This window comes from Ceratotherium simum, chromosome 1 (genome assembly GCF_057802395.1).
Source record: "Ceratotherium simum simum isolate JZ-2026a chromosome 1, ASM5780239v1, whole genome shotgun sequence".
Lineage (NCBI taxonomy): Eukaryota > Metazoa > Chordata > Mammalia > Perissodactyla > Rhinocerotidae > Ceratotherium > Ceratotherium simum.
In genome coordinates this window covers 12,652,991-12,676,469 of record NC_141900.1, presented here as the reverse complement: position 1 = coordinate 12,676,469, position 23,479 = coordinate 12,652,991, and the positions used below count along the sequence as shown (strand labels likewise).

The 23,479-nt window shown below is 39.4% G+C and overlaps 1 protein-coding gene across 3 annotated transcripts in view; it reads right to left on the bottom strand.

Moving 5' to 3' along the window:
* The window catches only part of GLI3 (GLI family zinc finger 3), a 273,446-nt gene that overhangs the window by 89,959 nt on the left and 160,008 nt on the right, over positions 1–23,479 (bottom strand). For all 3 annotated transcript variants that reach the window (XM_087434410.1, XM_004441463.3, XM_087434519.1), the window contains exon 4: positions 22,887–22,992. In XM_087434410.1, coding sequence (XP_087290536.1) covers positions 22,887–22,992 — 106 coding nt within the window. The remainder of the gene's footprint in view (positions 1–22,886; positions 22,993–23,479) is intronic.

Genomic DNA, 23,479 nt, shown 5'->3' with positions numbered 1-23,479 from the left:
AAATACAAGAGCTCTGAAGGAACTGGATTTGAATTCAGGCTCCGTCACTGACTGTCACTAAGGCATAAGTTCCCTTATACATAAAATGGAACAGTAGTAGCCCCTCCCCACCCTCATGGGGGGCTGCTCTTACTGACCCACATTGGGCACTCAGGAGATGGTGGCGGTCGTTGATGTTCTTCTCAGAACCATCCAACAAAACTGTTTTTGTGTGAGATTCTAAACTCAGCATACTAATAGTCAAATGGCAAGACTTCTGGAGACTGGAGTTCCAGTCTCCTTGCTGTTCCAAACAGCTAGATCGTTTGTCAGTTATTTTGTTCTTGACTGTAAGGCAAATCTGAGAGGGAACGTGAAGCTCCTTAAATTTAACAGGTAGATGTGTGTTCACTGCCGTGTGGAAGAGCCATTCAAGATTATGACCAGAGGGGTGAATCTACTGACAGAACAGGAGCTAGGAGGTGTGGGGGCGGCAGTCACAAAATTTTCCATATAAATGACATATATTATTTCACAAACTGTCATAAACTTGATCTGGTAAATATTTGTCAAGCTTGCTAAAAATCTTCATTTGAGGATTACAGTAGCACCAGGAAAAAAATTATAGGTGTCTCTTTCCTGGTTTATATTTTCAGTAGATACACACAGAGATTGAATTGAAGATCATGGTTGGCCTCCCATGACTTTCTCTGTCTTTGTAGTTTTCCGTTCTCCCTGTGTTTTGGGGCTGTACATGGCTCAAGCAGTGAAGGTGGCACAAACCACGGAGAAAAAAACCAAAACGACAAACAAACATTCTGGAAAGAACAATGAAACTTAGAACTGCCCCAAGAACAGAGATTCCACGCAATTTATGTTGTAGCCAAAGAGGAGAGAAATATGCCTGTGACCCTCCAAGTTAAATTATACAAACTGCTGTCTGGAATCAGAGATGCCCAAACTGTAGAGGGCTGTCTGGGCTGCTGGGGCACAACTGAGGCAAGGAGCTGTTGCTCCATTTCCTCTGCATCTCAGCTCAAGTATGCAAGGCCCAGCACGCCCACTCAGGGATAACGCCCCCTCTATTGCTCCCACTCATTTGTCTTTCCAAGATCATGAAGACCTAATGAGTGGCTGTCATTTTGTTTCCATATTGCCCAATGGATAAATGAAGTACACTTTCAGACAAGAAAGAAGGTGGGGATTATTTTGATGTCCTCCCAAAAGACAATAAAGCAATATAAAATTGTGTTTGTTCATTTGTGGAGATAATTTGACTTCAGATTAATTTTTTTATAAGGTCATGAAAATAAGATTACAATGAAGAGCAGAGGATTCTTATTAGGGTATTTTTAACAGTATACTATGATAAACTTAAAAAGAAAAACACGTATTGCAGAGAATAACTGGACTTCTTAGGTAGAATGAAATATTATATAATCTAATTTGTTACTGCCTTTTCATCTATCTTATTGGGTTACTAAAATGCCAAGATTAAAATCACAGTATTTAATCACTTGGATTACCCATTATGAGAGCACTAAACAAGGTTTATATGCTGGATTATTACGGTTTGCTTTCACGTTGCTTGGAACGCTGGAGGTATACACATACCCCTTGCATCTTTGCATGAGGGTTCCAACTACCGGAAGACTGAAATGTTGGGGTTTTTTTACAAGTTTACTTTTTGTTTAATTTTGTTCTTTTCCATAGGAAGTAGACTCTTCATATTCAAGCAGTGGCCTAACGGAGAACAAAGGGGAGTTAGCCCTTATAATGTATTTTTAACCAACTAATTAATTATTCAATAAGCACAGTTTTAATAAAGGAAAATTTGTAATAAAAGAATTTGTTTTCCGTACAGCAAAGGAAATAATTATCTGAAATGTCCATGGCTAACACGCTAGATGCTGTCAGAAATCTGCATGATCCTAGACTTCATTCTTTCCTCTATTCAAGGTAAGCTTCTATATGACCTCTGTCCAGGATCATCACGTGACCCTGAAATGCACAGATGGGTGGGCCGGTTACTTTCCATCTGCCACCCTTCACCCCAGAACCACCGCATGCCCTGGAAGCCCGGTCTTTACAGTCTCAATCAGCTCACTTGCTTTCCCTCTGGATCCCACTTATGAGAAGCACGGGCAGGAGCCTGCGGCGCAGGAAGACAAGTCAGGGTATTTATTCCCCTGGCTTCCTCTAGCGAGCTAGAGTTCTGCTGGTGGCACTCCTCCCCCTATGGCCACCACTCCTGAAGCACGACCCCCTTCCTCGGCGCCAGCCATCACTGACCTTTTCCGCCGTTTGCACCTTCAGGTTAGGAGAAGTAACTCTCCCAATTTTTGCTAGTCCTGGGGGCTTTACTATCACTTTTTGACTCTTAACCTTGTCCACTCCTCTGTAAACATCTACTCCATTAAACTGCCAGGACCCCCGCTGATAAGATGGTTCAGTTTCAAATCCCATTTTCATCATCTTTGCAGCTAAAGAATATTTCCTATGGATCTGTAATTGACTTAGGCCTGTTACAAATTTACCATGTTGGATTTCAAGTTTTAAAAACTACATGTATAAATAACCACACAGATCAATATTTCAATGATATCCTCACTGGATATACATTTTATTGAAAATCCATTTATGAAGAATCCATTATGATTCCAGCACTTCAGGGGATTCCAAGAAACATAATACATGGTCATTCAGTCCCTGCTTTCAAAGAGTTTATAGTCTAATGGGGTGAAATGCACACACGCACGAGGAGTGCGCAAGAGCGAGTGTCACCTCATGAGGGGCATAACTAAAAGGCACCAACGGGAGGCTCCCAGGATGCATCTTGGTTTTGAAAAATATGGAACATGACTGTGCTACAAAATGTTGATATGGTTTGGACAGAAGTGGCCCTGAAGGTGAAGGTTAAAATAGTACTTACTGTACACATTAACACTAAGATGCTGAACATTTTCTTACACGGAAAATTTAAGGGCTACGGTTGATTACTTTAACAACAAAAAAAAGAGAGAGAAATATTTGTTTTAATGGTGAAACATCATTTCAAGGGATTTTTGAGAATGACTTTCTTATTTTTATTTTCTATTTATATCTGAGTATTAAAGGAGTTCATATCCATGAATGCAAAAGTTAAGAGATTACTGTTAAAAAACAGTCATTCCCATTTCCAAGCTATCCAGGTCTAACCAATGTCAATCTTATATTTACTCTCAGCATTTTTTCAGGCATTATGCACTTATTACATAGTCAAAATAAAATAGTTTGAATTATACTTTCTTCCTTACTATTAAAGGTTTTTCTAATATCTTTTAACAAGATATTAACAAACTGTTTATATTTTAACAAACTGTACATAAATATTATTTCTAATCGCAGTGCAAATTAAAGCCATAATGAGTTATCATTAAACATCCACTAGAATGGCTAAAATTAAAAAGACTGACAGTGCCAAGTGTTGATGAGGATTTGGAGCAATAGGAACTCTCAAACAATGTGAGTATAGCTGGTGCAACCTCTTTGGAAAACCGTTGGGCATTATCTACTTGAATAGATATACACCCTAGATCCAGCAAGTCCTTTTCTTCGTATAGACCCAACAACAATGTGTGCACATGTGCCACAATGTACTAGAATATTCAGAGCAGCATTATTCATCCACATTGAAATTGGAAACAACTAAATATCTATCAAAAGTAGAATGGGTAAATAATTCATACAATGAAATGGTAAATAGCTATGAAAATGAACAACCTACAATGTGGAAAATCTCACAAACATAATATTGAGTGGAAGAAGTCTGGCACAAAAGAATATAATATACTGCATGATCTCGTTTATATAAAGTTCAATAACAGACAAGTCTACACTTTCATGTTAGGATAGTCAGGACAATGTTTATGGTTGGGTAGGTGACGGAGTATACACAAGGAGGGCTTCTGGGGTGCCAGTGATTGTTCTATTTCCAGACTGACTTAGTGGTTAGAGGTTTTCACTCTGTGGTAAGTCACTATAATTCATTGAGCTGTATCTGTGTATTTTGTGCACTTTTCTGTATGTGTACTATTTATTACCAATTTTTTAACAAACAATACACACATTTTTATGTGCCAAATATATTAGTGTTTTCCACAGTGGTTTCAACCAGTTCTATTAAGTTCAGAAAATCAAATAGATATACGCTAGTATTTTTCAAAATTTGCAGAATATTGACACATAAAAAATACAGTCAATAATAACATGATATTTACTGTTATTAAACAAAGATGGTCTAGTTGACACAGTCTAAATTCAAAGTAAACTATGGAAGATAAACTTCTGTATATTAGTTTTGGGAGAGGAAAGATCTTGCTAAGCCAGTCAAAGGGAGAGGCCAAGGAAATAGTCACAAAACATGTCAGTTGAGTTCTTTGACAACTGAAACAATGTTATGTAAGTATTACAAGAATAGTGCAATTATTTATGGCTTAAATTGATTGTATTCCTTCCTGAGAAGACGGTAAAAAATAATTTGCCAAAATTTGTCTCCATTCTGTGCTGTAAAAATGACCCTATATTAATAGATTAAGATTTCAATGTCAGGAAAACAGTCAAAGAATTTAAAAGAAAGTCCGCATCAAGCAACTACAATGTGCAACGCACTGTTATTAAAAGAGTTTTTAACAAATACACTATTGGTTCAAATAAGCACTTGGGAGCTAAATGACCACATCTCACAGTATGGATCTTCTGTCTGCCCCCACTCACCTTCGTATAAAGAAGCCCGATGCATGTCTCTAACACTTTAGAAACATGGGCAAGAAGAGAGAACACTAGAGGGTAGACAGTATCCCGGATCCAAATGGCAGTGGACAAACCAGTTTTTAAATAACTGATCATCAGTTTTGAATATTTTAGTTCCATAAATGCAGAGTATATTTAAAATTATTTTCAGCAGCCTCTTTTGTTGTCCAAATGGAGTCCAAATATTCCATACAAAGAAAGGTACCCTTCTTTTTACAATGTGTTGATAAATAAGAGAAATCTTTTTCTTCTTCCTCCAATTGCTATGGAGTTTGTGAGAAAAATAAAACTAGTATAAAAAATTAATGCTATGTAATTTTTAGAAGAACTAATTAGTAATACAATATATAAATTATATTTTTAATATATAACTTGTGTTATATATTATGTTAATATATTATATATAATTAATGTAAATAAAAGAATTAATTATTAGAAGAACTAATATGTTGTATCTTCCTTTACAAAGTCCACAGAGATAGCACCTTGATGAGAAAACAGCTCTGGCTGCCTATGTGAAAAGTTCACATGTCCAGCTGTAATTCTTCTCCTAACTCGATGCCTTGCAGATGGAGGGACGGAGAGCTGCTCTCATTGGTCATTCCAGGACATTTGATGGTGCCCTGTTTTCTAGAGAGCTTCCCAACTGGTTTGCGGTAACAAAGCAAAGAGACACTGTCCTTTTCTCCCTTCCTTCCCAAGACAGTAAGTTGTTCCCTTTGAACAGTCATCTTCTTCCTTTAGATGCTCTCTCTTCCTCCAGGAGGCCAGGCCACATGGGAGGCCAATCCAGCCAGGCTCAGAGGAGCACAGGGCCCTCTGTCTTACTTTCCTCCTCCATTTCTCCCTATGGCTGGGAGTGTGCATTTAATAGGCTGTCTACACAACAGAGTTGCAAGATCTCAGACTTAGATGTGGTGTTGGGTAAACTGGATCTTTAAAAGTTTGCTTCACTCCAAGGCTATTTAGGCCTAGATGGAAAAGAAGCAGTGCTGTATTATGTAATTTTTCACGAGAAAGTATACATAAAGCATTTAGCCTGGTACCAGCCACATGGTAAGTTCTCAGTAAATCTTGCTGCCTACGACCAACACCCTCATTCCTGCTGCTGCTGTTACTATTAGATCTCTGGGTTGGTTAAGGCCAAAGTTACCTTGCCTTCATCACCTTCTTGTGTATTTATCTCCTCAGGATCCCATAGGGAGGGCACTGTTCTGGAGCCAGGGTAAGTGTAGCTATGTTGACACTCTTGGTGTCATGGAGGAGCACCCCACCTCACCTCTTCTAACAAAGCAAACAGATCAGTGATTTTACCTGACCTTAGTAAAATGAATGGGATTTTTTTTTCTGAAAGTAAATTCAAGATCAAGGTTATTCTTGGTTTTAGTTCAAAAATTCACTACCAAGAGAAAAGAAAAAAAACGGGGAGGGGAAAAAATTTCAGTCTGATTTCTCTCACATTCTTGCCAATTTTCCACTCAATCTAATAGATCCTATTTTTTGGAATTTGATAAATTACCAATTCCATCCCCAAAGCAGCGCTCAAAATGGCAAAATAATGTTCTTTTCCAAAAAGAAAACATATAGGAAAATAAAAGATGTTGAAACACAATAGTGTGGAGTGACTTGGCGAATGAATAAGTCCCATGAACTAAGGGTATCTAGAAAAACCCTGGGAAATGTGGCAGTTATTCATCTAGGTGTTATGTTTTCTAATAATGCAGAATCCTATCAACCATGACATCCTTTGGGAGGAACTTTTGGATTTGAACCACGATACCCACCTGGTGTAAGGAAAAAGTACATAAAAGAGTTTCAATGAGAACTGGTGATTTAATTAACTAACACACCTGTGCTTCTATCATTTACCTGGAAATTTCAACAATTTAAAGTAAACAGATATTTTAAAAAGCTCAAGAGACCCAGGTGAGGCTCTATTACTTAACTGAGAAGTCTTCCAGCAGGAGGCTTCAGATATTGGGTGGAAATAATTAATTATAAACAAGAAGTTAGGTTCCAACAATTTAATCCCGGATTCATGTTGAGTCCTCTTGCAGGTGGAATGGAGGATATTTACACCTAAAACAGGGTGCATCTGGATTCTGAGTCAAGGAGAGTATGAGGCTTCTGTTTTAATTTATATTTTGTAAACGTTGCTTCAAGAACCAGCTAGAATAAATCCTTTATCAACAGCAGCCTGGCAGGTTGAGCTCTGGCTTGTCTTCCAGTAGCTGGTGTGGACTTTTTCTGTATCACCATCATCATCACAATCCTCCTAATTACTGTTATTACTATGAACTACTGACTAGAGTGTTTTCCGTGTTGTCTCTTATGATCCTTGGCAAGATGTATCTGACTCATACTTTCCCTCATTCTTTAAATCATCCTTATTTTAAGTGATAATAGGGATGTCCACCAAGACATGATCTAAACACCTCTCCTCCAGAATAAAATCCCCAAGGTTTGCTAGGGGCCTCTGGACTAGTAAAGGTGAAAAGAGTGGACCTTTTTAGGTGGCAGGTTCTTTAGAATTAACTGGAAGTAGACCTTGTAAGACTTACTACATGCCGACTAAGACTTTATAGCCCAGGCACACTTCTCAATATGCCAGAATTTTCACCCCTTTGAGGGTGTCAAACTTTTCAAAGATAAATTAAACATAGCAAAGGAGTATAGCTAATGTACTGGAGAAAAAATTGCCTATATCATTCAACAGAAAAGAAGCAGTAACTTCCACGTAAGGAGATAACAATTTTCTTAGGGTTGTTATCATGGCTTCAGAGAACTTTGCCCCAGGCACAGGGAATAAGATCATGGAAAACTGAAAATGAGTCTGTTTACTAGAAAAGGAGCCACAAAGTCTCCTGCTGTGCCTGCTTCCTCACAGTGAAAGCAAGTCTTCTGACACCACAAGTGAGGACAGATTCAACTAAATGGAAATGTCTGAATGAGGTGGCAGAATTACTTGTTCATATTACCCTTGGAGAACTCCTGCATAGGACTACAGACTTATGGAAACACATCTTGGGGCTTTACTTTTCTCATCTGTAAAATGTGAGGATTTGGATGAGATGAACTCCATTCCACTCACCAGGTTTAAAATCCCTTCTGGTCCTAAAATCCACAGTTTTCTATGATTCAAACCATTGGTCCCTGTCTGCCATTGATTAGCTTTGACAATTAATGCTATAAAGTCTGTTACTTGAATAAAGTTTTGTTTAAAACTTAATGACACTCTACTTGAGTGTCCTACAAATAAAGACCTCACTTTCTGTCCTTTCTCCCTCTCTCTTGAATGGTATTTCCATCATCACAGAGACTCATGCTCCCCCCAGGCCACTCTGGACTTCAACTTTGATATTCCTCCCAGGAGAAATGGAAGGGTCTGGTTTTATGCTGCTTGGACTTGGATGGTGATTGATTAGAAGAAAGTGGGACCACGTAGCCATGCAGAAGGCTCAGTACTGAGCCACAGCTTAAACAGCAAAGGAGCTTTCACCAGTGAGTTCACAGCTATTAGATGTTTTTATATTAACAAGGCTTCTCCCATCCAGGTTTGTGTATTTTATCTTTATTCTTTCAAATCCTGAAATTGCTTGGATAAGAGAGAGGGTTTATATATTATACACACACACACACACACGCACAGATACGCACACACACATTTCTAAGAGCAGCCTGAACTTTTAGGGGAAATTGAAGAGGCTTTGTGTCAAGTACAGCTAAATCCAGCCTTTCCATATCAAACCTCTGCTAGAAAATTACTGTACAGATGATAAGGCAGAAAGATATAATAAAAAGTGACTCTACTCAATTTACACTGCAATATTGGTATGACTGAATATTTTTCATTCAGGTGCCTGATAAAATCGCTAAACTGTATTGCAGATAAATAAAGGAGGCTTCTGTCAAGAATAAACACCATTAATCATGAAGTCTCACCCTCTGAGAGCCTGTGCTATGCATCGGCACAAATACACCAACACACCCAGCAAGCAACACAGGCTTCCCTCCTTTATACTGTTCCAGGCTGAAGTTAGCCTCCTTTTCATTTTTTCTGATTTAGGCAGCAATAGCACTTTGAAAATATTCTCTTTACATTTTAACTTTACAGTCCTGCAAATAACTGCATTATTATAACATTTAGGAAAAATTGGCTGGGCTTTTGGGGAAAAACCCTGACAATGAAACTACTTTTTGCTGATCACATACCTACACACACACTCTCTCTCTAAAATATATATAGGTACCACTATATATATTTTAGGTACCACTAAGAATGACAGTTCTTCCTTATCACTTTCAATTTTTACTTTATACCTATTAAAAGAGCTCTTTTAGACTTATTCAGACATAGATTTTATCACATATCACTCTAGTACTTGCACAAAAAGGGAAATATAAGGCAAAGTAATAATAATTTTATTAATTATTGACTCATGACTGCCACTTCACCAACAGTGATGGTAAAACACTAGATTGTAAAATGCATTCCAATTTCAGAGATGATAAAAGGTGAAAAAGGATGTACAACTTAGAATAGATGACTTAAATATGGTAATACGAGACATGTATTAGGTAATTCTGCCATTTGTCAAATACCTATGACATGACAGACACTGTGTTAAGTGTCTATCTATATGCTCCCTCTTTGAATTCTGGATATAAAATGGGATTGAATAACGAAACTGGGCTCAGACAGAATAACTAATCTAATAGTAAATACCTGAACAGGATTCAAACCCAGTCTATGATGTTAAACACAAAGGAAAACTACCCCACGCTAAATACAAATATGTGCATATATGCTTAAATAATGCTTATATTTTAACATTATTGGGGCTCTTACTAAACAGAATGGCATGGTTTTCCAGTTCTCTCTTCACTCCAAAGGGAAACTATTTGAACAACATTCAAAGCACACAGGTGGTGCCCCAGCGGCTCTACGTGCTGGGGGCTGAGGGATGTGCAAAGCGTCACCTGGAGAGAACAAGGAGGAATGAGAGAGGTAGGACCAGCGTTTGGGCAAGACTCTCTCAGAAGATCTTCACATAAGGAAAGAGGGGGCAGGAGAAAAAAATGGCATGTGGGAATGCATGTATTAGGGCCACACTGTTTTCACAGACTCCTCTTCTAAGTGTCCACACACAAGGAGAAAAACAATGAACAAACCTAAACTTTCCCATAACCGAGGGAAGTTAAGAAGGAATCTTAAAAACCATTTAATCCAACTACTTCATTTCATAGATGAAAACAAGGAGGCCCGGAGTGGTCAGCAAGAGTGTTCAAGGGTCCAGTGGATTTGTGGCAGAGCTGAAAATGGAACTCGACTGAGGCCCACATGTATTACGAAAACAGCTTGTCAACTGGCTTTATGAAGAGGATCACCAAAAGCCATGTGCCAATAGAGTTTTGCTTGAATTTTCTGGAATTACACTTTGAAACCCAAGAAAACAGCATTATCATGGGCTAATGTAATCAACATTTATTGGGTAGGGAGGGGGTGTGCTCAGAGGCGATTATTCAGCAAAGCTGTAATCCAGTCCTCCTCGTGAGGGATGTTAATTGTGTTACACAGGAAGCATTACGGCAGCTGTGTTTCAGCTCACTGGGGGATCTGTGTTCAGAGCCCACTCCAAGGAGGAAGTGCCTCTTTTAGCCAAAAGAGGTTTAACTTCCATCTTCCAGACAAATCCTCCATGTGTGAAGAAGAATTGTGATCCCACAGAGTGAATGCATTTATTTGCCAAAGAGAACACCGGTGGAGAGACCCTCACAGAAACTCTGTGCCCTACGGTACATAGCCACTGCAGGGCTCGCAAAGATCAGACGCCAAGAGCCCAGTTCAAACCAGGCCCCTCAAGAAACCAGAACCATGCCCTGGCCACACTGCTTGGGGCCTTCTCCAGTTCTTTAAGGAAGAGCTTCTGTGTATCAATACGTATTTACACAGCATATAATTTTCATCACAGATTGTGTTTTCAATCATTTCTGACAAACTGTTTGGTCCTCTTTTGGGATGTTCCAAGTCAAATCTACTTCCAGGGACACTATCAATAAATGCAGGCTCCCTGTGAAGTACAGTACACCACCCCACCTGCTTGTCAGTCAGGATTCTCATGGGTAAACAAATGGGTAAGAACAGGTGAACAGATCCCTTCGAGACTTTTGCTCCTAAGACAGCTGAATTTTGTCTAGTGGTATCAATGTTTTACCAACATATGTAATGAAGGTATAATTCATTACAGAACCAAATATTTAAAGAGCTTAAAAAAACATAATTCATAAGATTGTTCATGATTTATCTCTGTCTCAGTCATAAACCATACTTCAGAAAAAAACATACATGCACAAGAAAATATAATGGCTATGACTAAGATATCTGAATAATTTTTATTATTGCTGTTCACTATTTCTACACAGATGGAAATGCATTTTGTGAAAATGATTATCAAATTCCTTAGAAATGTAAATCTAACTTAAATGGAGCTAATGGGCTCCTCTCCCACCCTGCTCAGGATGACTTCTGTTACTGAATTGGGCATGAGTGTAATAACCTGAACCACCCTCCTTCAATATCTGTATTCACATTGAAAGGAAACCAATGACTAGCAGCCTCCTTCAGTGATTTTAGAGCTAGTGACTATTCAACAGCAGCTAAGTTATTAAACTGGAATGAAGCACTACCCTGCTCACTAATAAGGTTACAAAATGTCTTTAGGTCTCCATGTTAGGGGCACTGAGCAAGCACTCTGCTTGGCAAAGATCCAGGGCAGGTCGAAGCTATGGTCTAATCACACAGGCCAGAATCAAATGGGCTGGAAGAATTCGGAGACTTGTGGCTCTGAGGAATGTAATTCATGCAGAAAAGCGTTGTCAGAGCAAGGCTGGGGAACCTCATGGGAAGAAAGCAAAATAAACAGTTCAACAAAGAAAACAAAGGGCCAATAGCCTTTTCTAAAGCTTGAGTACACTGAGACTTCAGTGGGGGCCTCGGACAAAGACCTCATCCAAGAACACCCTTGCAAAGCAAATAGACCAAGGAGGATGTTTCTCTCCCATACACTTGGGGGAAGGGAGTGGGCTCTACTTTTCATTCCTTCCAATTCAACTTCCTCATACTTCCCTCCTCTCAACCAACAGAGAAACAACAAACAACGATAACCAAAATAACTAAAAAGTCCTACGTCTGGGTGAAGAGATAGGGAAAGGTGGGGAAGTTAACCCAAATTAAATATGGCGTAATATATCTTCTGATTGTTCTTCAGATCACGGGAAGGCCCTTGCAAGTGCATGGACTGCCCAAGTCAGATGCACACAGCCTGCTATCCCCATTCCAGGGAATGAAGAGAAAGACTCATGAAATGCTCAAGGTCTTCCACTTCGAAAATTCTCTCTCACAAACAGCATATTCACGGGGTAACTATCCGACTGGGAGAGACTCTTCCACAGGGCTGAGTGCAGCCTTTTGCAGGAGGTTGGACATCTGCTTTCAGCCCACACCCCCACAACTCCCCAATTTCCAGGGGAATCTTGACTTGGACTCTTCTTCTCTCAATCCAGGAACCACATGTATCTCAGCAGTCCTGAAATCTCAAGTCCGAGGTGACCAGATTTTGATCATTAAAACACGATTAAAATACTTTAGGCTGACCTTCTTATCCCCTATTGACGAATTCCATTAAGATGGAAGATCATGGCGTCTCTTATTGAGTAATCCTAAAGACAGGCTGAGATTACCACAAAGCAAATGGACAGAAGTGATCGGGGTGTGTGTGTGTAGACAGAGTGTGTATATATATAGTAAAATAATGAAGATACACAAAATATATACTTTAAATAAATTCGACATGTTAGGTAATATAAATATTAATGTAATCCAACATAATTCTAATATTAATCTGCCATATCCCTGGCAAATGTGAAACAAAAAACCTTTTAAAATTGGAGTCCCATTTAGAGATCTGATTGCTTTTGTTACTTTCATTATTTTGAATTTGTTTCTGACAACTTTCACTGGTGTGCATTTTTATGTTGAAAACAATGTGGGCTAGGGATATGGGGATTTTGTTCTGTAGGGGAGCCCGAGATCACTTTGAATAGAGGCAAGAAGCATTTTAGTAAACTGGGAATGCTTTCTTTGGACTCTGACTTAAAAATGTAAATCATATTTATGCAAAATGATTTGGTGATTTGTTTTGCAAATGAGGAGGATCATTTAACAGCCAATGCCTCCTCCCCCTCACTCCTCACATAATAGAGACACTGTCCACTTCTGATGAACTTGACAATATTTGGATACTATTTGAACGTATTTAGAAAAGTACTGCTGGTTTTCTGGTTAGTACCTAACTCATTCTCAGGTAGCAGGAGACACACATTAACCTTGTCACGCCCCGGGGGTCCCTTAATGTGCTGAGTTAACATAACTCCCTCAGGCACAGCTCCTACTACCTGGGGGTGAGTGGGCAGTAAAAGCTATCTGCCCTATCCTGCATCCTCCCTATCCTGGGGACAAATCACAGGTGCTGACCAGCCTGAGGGATCCTCACAGGGGAACCTGTGAAAGAATGCCTGCTACCGCAACTCTACACACAATTCATTTTGGTATTAGTTTAGATTTTCAGATGGAGGTTAAGCTTCCTATTCCCTGTAACAGTCCCAACTGAGAACAGTTTAATGAACCAGTAATCACTCTGTAACTGTATAAGACAGTTTTAAATATCTATAACTTATAAGCACACATGATGCTGCATAACCCAGAATAGTAAGTGACCGGATTTTAGGGAACCTATGGGTTTAGGTTATAGACTCTTATTTTTTTTCTTTACTGGAAATTCACTCTCATGCCCTAAGGCAGTTCTTGCACTTCTTTTCTCTCTGCATTTTCTCCATGGTGTGTGTGTGTGTGTTGAAAGAGAGAGAGGGACAGACAGGGAGAGGGAGAGAGAGGAGAGGCAGAGGCGCAGTGTATAGGTCTAGAATGGCACTTGATGTTTTTCAACATCAGAGTCATCACAATTGATGCAATGTCACCAATTCAGCTAGGTTAACGCAGGAGGTAAACATGGGACCAATAAGCCATTTAACTTTTTAATTTTTGCCCAGCTGCAATGTAAGATGCGCATTACTGTTCTGATATTCCTTTTACAAAGATTACATCAAAACTAAAAATGGCCACGATTTTTTTTTCAAATTTCTTTCCAATACAGTTATCTAAAAAATGAATGTTCTGCAAAAATATCCCTACCTTAGGACTCAGAGGATGGGTTTTAAAGCAGATCTTTCTCCTACTATTTCCTTTCAGTTTGCTTGGATCACCAAAGATGCAAAAATCCAGCTAATCTGTTGTTACTCAGCGTTTGAAAAGTTAGCAAGCAGATTCCTGGAAACAAATCTGCTAGCATTTTATTTTTTGATGTATGAATTTCTCTGGGGGCAGGGGTGGGGATGCAACAATAACAAAAAGGAATGAATGACAGGCAGCCCTGTGCCCACAGCCTTTGTTCCCCAGGGGAAAGGTCTGAAATGAACTCAGCGTGCTGTGGGGCTATAGGAAATGGCATGTCTTTGTTTAGGTGGAAAGAGCGGGCTCTGTTACCTAAGTGAGGGAGAGACGGCCACATATGAAGAGCTACGGGCAGCTTCACTTTGGGCAGTAAACATCACATAAAACTAACCTGAAAGTGTCTTCCCATTGGGACAAATTCTGTTAAAGTTACATTTTCTCAAATGCATAGTTTTGAAAAATAAATAAAACGATGGCAGTAAATTTCTGTTGCCTTTGAAGCCAGGCTTAACATGAGTGGAAGCATTGTGCTCAAAGAAAAAAGTCTGTTACAGTCCAGTACCCCCCAGGCCCCCGCAACAGGTTTGACAGCAGGCTCTATAGAGCCGGCAGCTTCCGGTTCAGTGCCCGTGAATAACTCCAGTCAGTATCAGCTCCCAGACCCCACTGCTGAGTGCAGCACAAAGAACACAGGAATTTTATCCAAGAAGCTGGCACTCAGACTCTCTGAATATGCACTATAATTAGGGCCTGCTTTCTCTGCAACCGATAGCGGAATTCAATATTTCAGTCACTAGAAATATTGCAAAACAGAAATAAGTACTAATGCCCTTTGAGTACAATTTATTAGTTTCGCGTTCATTTCTTAATACAAAGTAAAGTGTGTATTGGTTGATCTGGATTTATGCTCCCAGCTCATTAAAATTGTAAAAGTTAAGGAATTGAAACTCACCCATATTTTCATACCTACATAAGAAACGATGGATGTAGTTGGTCTAAGGTAATTCTTGAAGATTAGGCAGGCTCTATATTGTTTCAGTTAATCATGAGAACTGATAACCAAAAAATAAGACTTATTTTCTCTTTTGAACTGATGTGATATGCGATGAAAAATGCTGGGAATAGCAGTAGGAAAGCCTGAAAGTAGAAAATATGATGCATAGTATCACTTATAAAAATGAAAGAAAAATAAAGCAGAGAAATGGGGCAAAGAGTAAGGCTGGAAAGGGGCTGTTATTTTAGATCAGGGGTTGGCAAACTTCATATTTTAAGCTTTGCAGGTATATTCTCTCTGTGTCAGCTACTCAACTCTGCCCTTGAATGCTAAAGCTGCCATAGACAACAGTAAACCAGTAGGAGTCAATGTGTTCCAACAAAACTTTATTAACAAGCCATAGGCCAGATATGGCTCACAGGCCATAGTATGCAAAACCCCGTTCATTAGATGGTTCTTCATAGAAGACCTTTCTGACAAGGAGACATCTGTGCAGAGAAATGTATGAAGTGAGGAAGCAGGCCACGGCTATCTGAGGGAAGAAGGTTCCAGGCAGACACCTGTTGTGATCTAGTCCAACATGGCTTATGTTCTATTAGGTATACGGCTGTAATCAGTGATCATTCTTTACCCACATTGTAATATGGTTTTCTCAAATGCATTTGTTAAATACTGTTCCATATTCTAACAAGCTGATGAATCACAATTTACCAAACCCCACCCTGTAGCTGGGTATGTAAATTGTCCAGTTGTTTGGTGTCACAAGTTCTAAAGCAGCAAACATTTATGTATATCTAATTTTTTTTGGTTACAGACATGCTTACTAGGTCAAAAGACTTTTTACGGCTCTTCTCCACACAGCCATATTCCTACCTTAGAAATTTGCAGAAGATGATGACAGCCAGTGACACTGAAAACTTCCTATTGGGTGTTGTTAGAATTACTTGTGTCCTCCAGTAAGTATAAACTAGAGCAGCCAGTCTGCAGCGCTCATTTTCACGAGCCGAGCATGGAAAGTCATGAGCAAGGGATGTAGTGTCTGATGCCTGGGTTAAAATAATGGCACTAACTGCTCCTAAACTGTGTAACTTCTCTGGAGTCCAGGTTTCCGTATCTTTAAAATAAGGCTAGTAATAATAACTCCATCATAGGGTTGCTCTAAGTATCACACAAGATGATTATGTAAAGTCTCTAAAATTGTGGCTAGCCCACAGTAAGTACTCAAAAATGTCACGTTACAGCTATGGTCATTATTATATATTTTTTTATGTGAATTGTCTATTCATTTTATTGTTTCCCCTTATCTTTGAAATTTTGCTATTATTCTTGGGTTGTCCATTTAAGGTTGCTAATTTCTCTAATTTTATTTCCATGTGAAGGGCCTGGGAATCAACAACAGATGTGCATTAAATGGAACCCAGTCACATAAGGTAACCAATAACTGATTTCCTATCAGGGAATCCACTTGGCAGTGGGGAGCACCTGACATTGTAATAGGCACTTTTAATATAATCTTAAGTAGTAATCAAGCTTTAGGTTTTGAGTCCTAAGTGTGCTAGCTCTGTTGGCATGAGGTGACACACTCGAACAAAAGCAAACAAACAAAAACAAAAGAAAGATGATGGCAGTCATCCTGCAATAGCTTAAGAAACAACGGCCCATTATCATCGTTGAAAATAATATTTATTTAGGATCTACTATGTGTAAGGCACGGACTTGGCCTAGCAAATGCAAAGAAATACACAGATGGTCTTTGCCCTCAAGAGATATAATTATAATTTAGTTCATTTTCTTTTTTTTCGGGGGGGTGTGTTAGTGTTAACTTCAATATCTGATGTAATCTGTCATTACACTTTACTATTGGAAAAAAAAAGGACTTTCTTTTGTTAATTTTAAATTGTACTATTAAAATATTCCAAACTAGTTATGCCCCTAAATACAAGGTTTTGCTCCATCTCCACATTTTACTGAAGGCTTCCATGGGAATGAAAAGGATGAAATCACTATTATGTGTCATGGGCCCATCACAGTTTTAAGCAGGTGGCGAGACTGAAGGCTGCTTTTGAATAAATATTATTTGAGCTCCCAATAAGCAGAGTACACAGCACAGGCAAGGTGCTGAATTCAGGGAGGGAGGGGAACTGAGGAGTAGCTCTGGTCATCTGCTTACTCTTTCTTTCTCTAAGCTTTTAACATAATAACATATCTTTTCTTAGAGCTTTCTCTCTCTGGAAAGAAATGTATGTAATTCATACTCCAAACTTGCCACTCCATCTCCCTGCTCTCATCCCTTATAGGCAGTCATAATCATGGGGGCGAAGCCTGACTTATTTCCAATGCACTCTGTTTCACAGCTAATATTAATATCTACCATGTACTAGTCCTCTCCCCAGGTGCCAGGAAATAGATCACTTTTAGTGAGAAGAACAGCTCTTCTTACTTAGGTGGAATAATTCCAGCGAGTCAGGCAGCCTTAGAAAGAGCCACACTGACTAAACTAAGAGAAAAAAGAACTGCAGAATAGAACAGAACATGAGTGCTCAATTCCCCCAGGAGAGAAAAGATGAGGCTGGTTTTCTAAAATGAATTAGTAAAGTGGATGGTGAAATGCAACGGCCTCTAGGAGTGCCGGCTTGGGGTGCAGCTTGGGGTGCAGTCCTGTTCACCCTGTTCACATCCACAGCACGAGACAAGGGTAGCTCTCAGCTCAACTGGCAAGAACATCTGTGGGGCTTGAATTATTATCATGGATTATTAACTAAGGACCCTGCTTTGGAAAATGAATTGCAGAGCTCTGCATGAAGCAAATGGACAGTCCAAAATTCTTTTTTTTTTTTTTTCGTGAGGAAGATCAGCCCTGAGCTAACATCCATGCTAATCCTCCTCTTTTTGCTGAGGAAGACCAGCTCTGAGCTAACATCTATTGCCAATCCTCCTCCTTTATTTTTTCCCCCAAAGCCCCAGTAGATAGTTGTATGTCATAGTTGCACATCCTTCTAGTTGCTGTATGTGGTATGCGGCCTCAGTATAGCCGGAGAAGTGGTGCGTGGGTGTGCGCCTGGGATCCGAACCCGGGCCACCAGTAGCGGAGCACACGCACCTAACCGCTAAGCCATGGGGCCGGCCTGACAGTCCGAAATTCAATTCATAGTGATCCACAAATGAGAAACTTTGGCTCAAAAACGTTGTATGTAAAAGATATTTTCTCCCAAATGAAAATCCAGAATGAATGTGGAATTTAAAACTTTATAATTTGGGTTTCTATGAATACACCATGTCTAATTTTAAAAATGAAGCATGCTTAAATGAGTTCTAACACAGAATTAAAAAAAAAAAAGCACACACTCAAAATGCAAGAGAAAGGGTACTTTCTTCATTAGTGTGAAAGTAGTCACTTAAAAACACAACTGTATGGGGCCGGCCTGGTGGCGTAGTGGTTAAGTTCGCACGCTCTGCTTCAATGGCCCGGGGTTCGCGGGTTTGGATCCCAGGTGCAGACTGACACACCGCTTGTCAAGCCATGCTGTGGTGGTGTCCCATATAGAGGAAGATGGGCACGGATGTCAGCCCAGGGCTAATCTTCTTCACCAAAAGAAAAGAAAAGAAAAGAAAACAATACAACTGTATTCTGGAGGAGAGGGGTGTAATATTCTAATTGTCTAAATTTTCAAGCGAAATTTTCAAACAAGTTGTAATTTTTAGCCTAGAGAGCATCATCCATTCCCACAGAATACAATAACACCTCCTGGAATTACACAAGGCTACAGCCCTGATGTAAACAATGCAGGGCAGGAAATATAGAGAAGAACAAGAAGTAAAAATATACACATAAAATTAGTGCCTCAACTGTGTGGATATAGATTCAGGTTCTGTCACTAATGCTGCAAATAATCTCAGTAATCCAATAAAATGTACTCACTGATATTTTTTTCTAAAACTTGCACTTTTTTCTACATGGCTTAATAAAACATGGAATCTGTGGTCAAAGCAAATGATCTGAGACAGAAAGAGAGACAATCCAATTATCTATTGGGCATAAGTCCTGGTGAATTCAGTGGAGAATAACTTTTTAGAAGAAAAGGGAAAATTCCCCATATCCAGTGTTTCTTAATTTTCAAACTGCTTGAATTAAATAAACATAATGTAGGAATCAGACATTTTACATGACAACCTTTATGTGACAACTCAAGGAAAGATGATACCTACATTCCTTGTCCCATTTGTAAGTCCTGAATCTAAATTCATCATTTTGAGTTAAGAAAGGAAATACTATAAATTCTAATATTATTTCCAGTACTGTATTTGAAAGAATTTAAGTTTCTGTACTCTACCTACACTGCCTCACCATCAATTGTGGATACCACTGTGAGAGTAAGTAGAGTAAGCTAAAGGCATTCCATTTAACACACTGGGGTCTTTAACACAAACTGACATATTTCCGTACATATTTATAAGGCTTGGCGGTTATTATTAGGCTATAATTGCAGTTGTTCTAACGCCTAATAAGCCATGGTTGGAAAAACAAAGGCAGGTTAATTTGTGATTTCCTCTACTCATTCAGAGGCAAATTAAGTGTCAAACAGCTAATACAGAACATATTTCATTTTATGAGATTTTAATTTAATTCTGCACCATATCATTGATGCCTTAATATAGGGTGGTTTATCTAAAAAGAGGAGCAATTTATAAACCTCTTTCAATAGAATCTTTAATGATAGGATAGGTTAGCATAATTATCGCAGCGCCTGCCATCCTTCTAAACAGAGATCTGTCGGCATTTCCATCATCCACACAAATCCTGTTTTCAAGAGACTTATAATTTAATTTTTAAAGTTGGCACCAGAAGAGCAATTATGTGTACAAAATAATGAGAATATCTCCAAATTTTGTCTTCTTATAATTAAAAATATTTATTCTAAAAACTTAGTAAGCTCACTTGATCTCATTTTCTATAAGATAATTATATAGCAAGCATTTTGGAATTGAAGTTCTAGATAAAATCATTTTACTTTTCCAGGTTACTGCTTCATCCCTTGGCCATGAAGTGCTTTTAAGATTTCAGTAACCAAGCCATATTTGCCTAGATTACCCTCCACTCCTAAAGTGATCACAGGCATCTATTTATACACCTCAGAAGGTGCAAAAGCACCAGGGATTCAGGACTGAGTCAGGCCGGAGTACAAACGCTCAGCGTTCGTCACGTCCCAACTGCCTCAGATACTAACTCTCAGCACTTGTTTAGAGCTCCGGGTTTTGAAGAGTGCTCACATGAACACGATTTCATTGAACTCTGCCTGCGATCTGGAGAGTCAGGTGAGGCAGATAACTTCATTTCCATGCAATGAAACCAATATATGCAAGGGTAAGTTGCCAGAGTTCCCAGCACAGCTGAGTGCAAAGCAAGAATGGGTTCAAGCTCTCCGACTGCTCTCCACTGTCTCCCAGACTGGACAGCGTGAGCATCTACTGAGCACCTTTTACAACATGTCTGGCCCAGCGCTAGGCCCTGTCTGCAAAATTGGCAGTGGGCAGTGACTGCTAATAAGAAATGACCAGGCAAGAGGTTGTGCGCTACAAGAAAGGCACACGCGAGGTGCTCTGAGGAACAGCCTCTGGGACAGCCAGCAAAGGTGACAGCTGAATGTGGCCTTGACGATGAGGAGTTTAAGCAGGAGTTGGCCATGCAGAAAGGGAAGGCCATTGAGGGAATGCAGAGAGAATGTCACGTTATACAGATGCAGAGGTGAGACTTGCCCTAGCTTCCCAGAGCCTACTGTATAAGCTCAGAGTCTCCATCCAGGACCCTGCGAGGACCAGCAGTCTCAGACTCAGGCACTCACCAGACTCACCACGGCAATGACATTTCCTCTCAGAACCTTCCAGGACTTCTCTTTTGAGGCCCAGGATTATCAGCCAGCCTTACATCATGAATCTTCGATCACTATACATTTAGGCAGCTAGAGAACAATTTAGTCAATTGCTGCTCAAGTATCCTAAAGCTTGGCTGGAAAAGGAGGAAGTACTAAAATCTGTACAACTCCCAGCTCAGCAGTCATATCTGAAATGCAGCCCCCTCACCTGGATTCTCCAAACTTGACCTGCCTTATCTCGTGATGTTTTTATCACTAGTGAGCTAATACTGCAGGGACAGCAATCAGGGCCTAGAACACATAGTGTGGACTATATTGGGGCTTGCTGTTGTTATATTCTGCCAGAGAACCAAGTCTTGGGATTTTTATTGATAAATTCATACCGAAGTTTAATTACACGGCAAACTATAATGAACCCAGAGGAACTAGTTCATTCTACCATATAAACTCATTTTTTGAAATTTCTCTATGACATGACTTTTGAAAGAGTGAGGAACTCTGAAATTCCACCGAAAATCTGATTTAAATTACCACATCACTGCAGAGACCGAAGCCTGGGAGGAATCAGCCATCTGTGTCTCCGTGGCTGAGCTCGCCCTTGCTCGCTCTGTACCGCGGGACAGATGCTCATCTGAGATCCCTGTGGTCCCATCTGCACCACAAAACCTCTGTTCAACGGGGTGAATTACATGGCAGGTTTCAGCCTGAATTTGGAATTTCCTTCCCTCTGTATAAGGGGTTTTCAATTGGCCTCTTGGTTTTATTTGAGTGTATTTTTAGCAGGCTTTAGAACCCTGTAAATACTTGTGTGCCAGTGAAAAGTCGAAGAATAAGTCACAAGTTTCTGTATTCTCTTTCTATAAATACCCACTTCTCCTTTAATGCTTATAGAAGTCTGCAACACAGATTTATTACTTACCTCCAGGCAAATCTGCTCTGAAATTACAATTCAGTAATGGGAGATGGATCCAAAAAACTGTTGGTAAAATATTATATGTGTACTTGGGCATGTAGTTAGGGTTGTTAATATCAATTAATTCTGTTCACAGAGGAGGACTTGTTTTAAAACAACTTCATTTTTCTTTGGCATATGTGTAATTACACAGCTGTAACTAATAGCCGTGGAGATGCAATCTACCATCTAAATAACCAGCATTATTCTTCAAAGTATTACTTGTGCTTTTCTAACCATACTGTCTCAGAAGGAAGGGTGATTACTAGATATGACTAAATGCATATATCAAGGCTGTTAATAAGGACAGCCCTGCCCAGAGAGTGGCTCCAGTTACAGCATATGACAGTTGTCTGGACAATACTACGAAAGAATACTGGTTTAGTTTGCAAGTCCACTATTCTTTTTTCCCCCAAACTGAATAATATCTATTTCTACAAGATTTTCTTCTTCCTTTTCTAATATATGTTATCACAACCATTCTTTCCTTTTATCTTTGTGTAAACCACATGCTCAATCACATTTGCCATTTTGTTTGGGTGACATTCCCATCAATCAAGTGACTACTGAGGTACATACCACGGGGGCTATGAAAATTTACCATAAAAATTTCATTATAATTCATTGTGTTTCCTGGGATAGGACTTGAACATACAGAAATTTTAGCATGAAAAACTTCAAATCCACTCTCGACCAAATACGTATGCTGAATGGTAACCTTCCATTAGGCCTCTACTTTTTAATTTAGTATTTACAGCCCACAGAACACACATCAGCAAAATATATAGGAAATACTTGCCAGCCACCTAGTGTGACAGGCATTCTTCAGGAGGCAGCAGGATTTGCTTCAGTGAGTCCAGGAACAGATAGGCTTCCTGTATTTCAAAAGTAAATCTTATACTTCTGTCACATCTTCAAAGCCCTGTAGCCGTACCGTTAACAAAAAATCCTGAGATAGTAAAAGCCAGTATCTTGTTCAGTTTTGTTAATGGGTAAAGTTTTAATACTTACATATGCAACGGAGGAATCGGGGACGGATCGTAATGGTAACGCCCCTCATGATGTCTTGCATCGATTGGTACAGGAGGATGGAAAGCAGGAAAAAGATGAGGAGGATCTGAAAAAGAAAGTCCAACCTGTATAAACAGAATACTTTGAAACCGAATTCCAATCCATGAAGCAACACTGCTATACTATCTTCACAACTTACACTGAATCTACTTTAAGAATTTCTGGAAGAACTCCTTAAAGTTCATTATGAGGTTACAGGAGGTACTGCAGAGATATAATCAAGTAAACAATACCTGCACCTGGGAAAGCAGACCCTATAAACGCAACTAAAACCCAGAGAGAAAAGCAAGACAGAGGAACAACATATGCTCCTACCCTGGAAGAAAGGCTGGTCTGAGTGGAAGGGCTGAAGGAGCCACAAAACCAAGAGGAACAGATTACAAGACACTTACTTATTTTAAAAATTATACTGTCAAGTGAATTTTAAACAAAGACATTATATAAATACTAGTTTCTTTTCTCCCATACCCATGATGCTTTTTAAGGGAAGGAGTCCTTGCTAAAATCCCTGCTAGAATCCATTGCATATATAA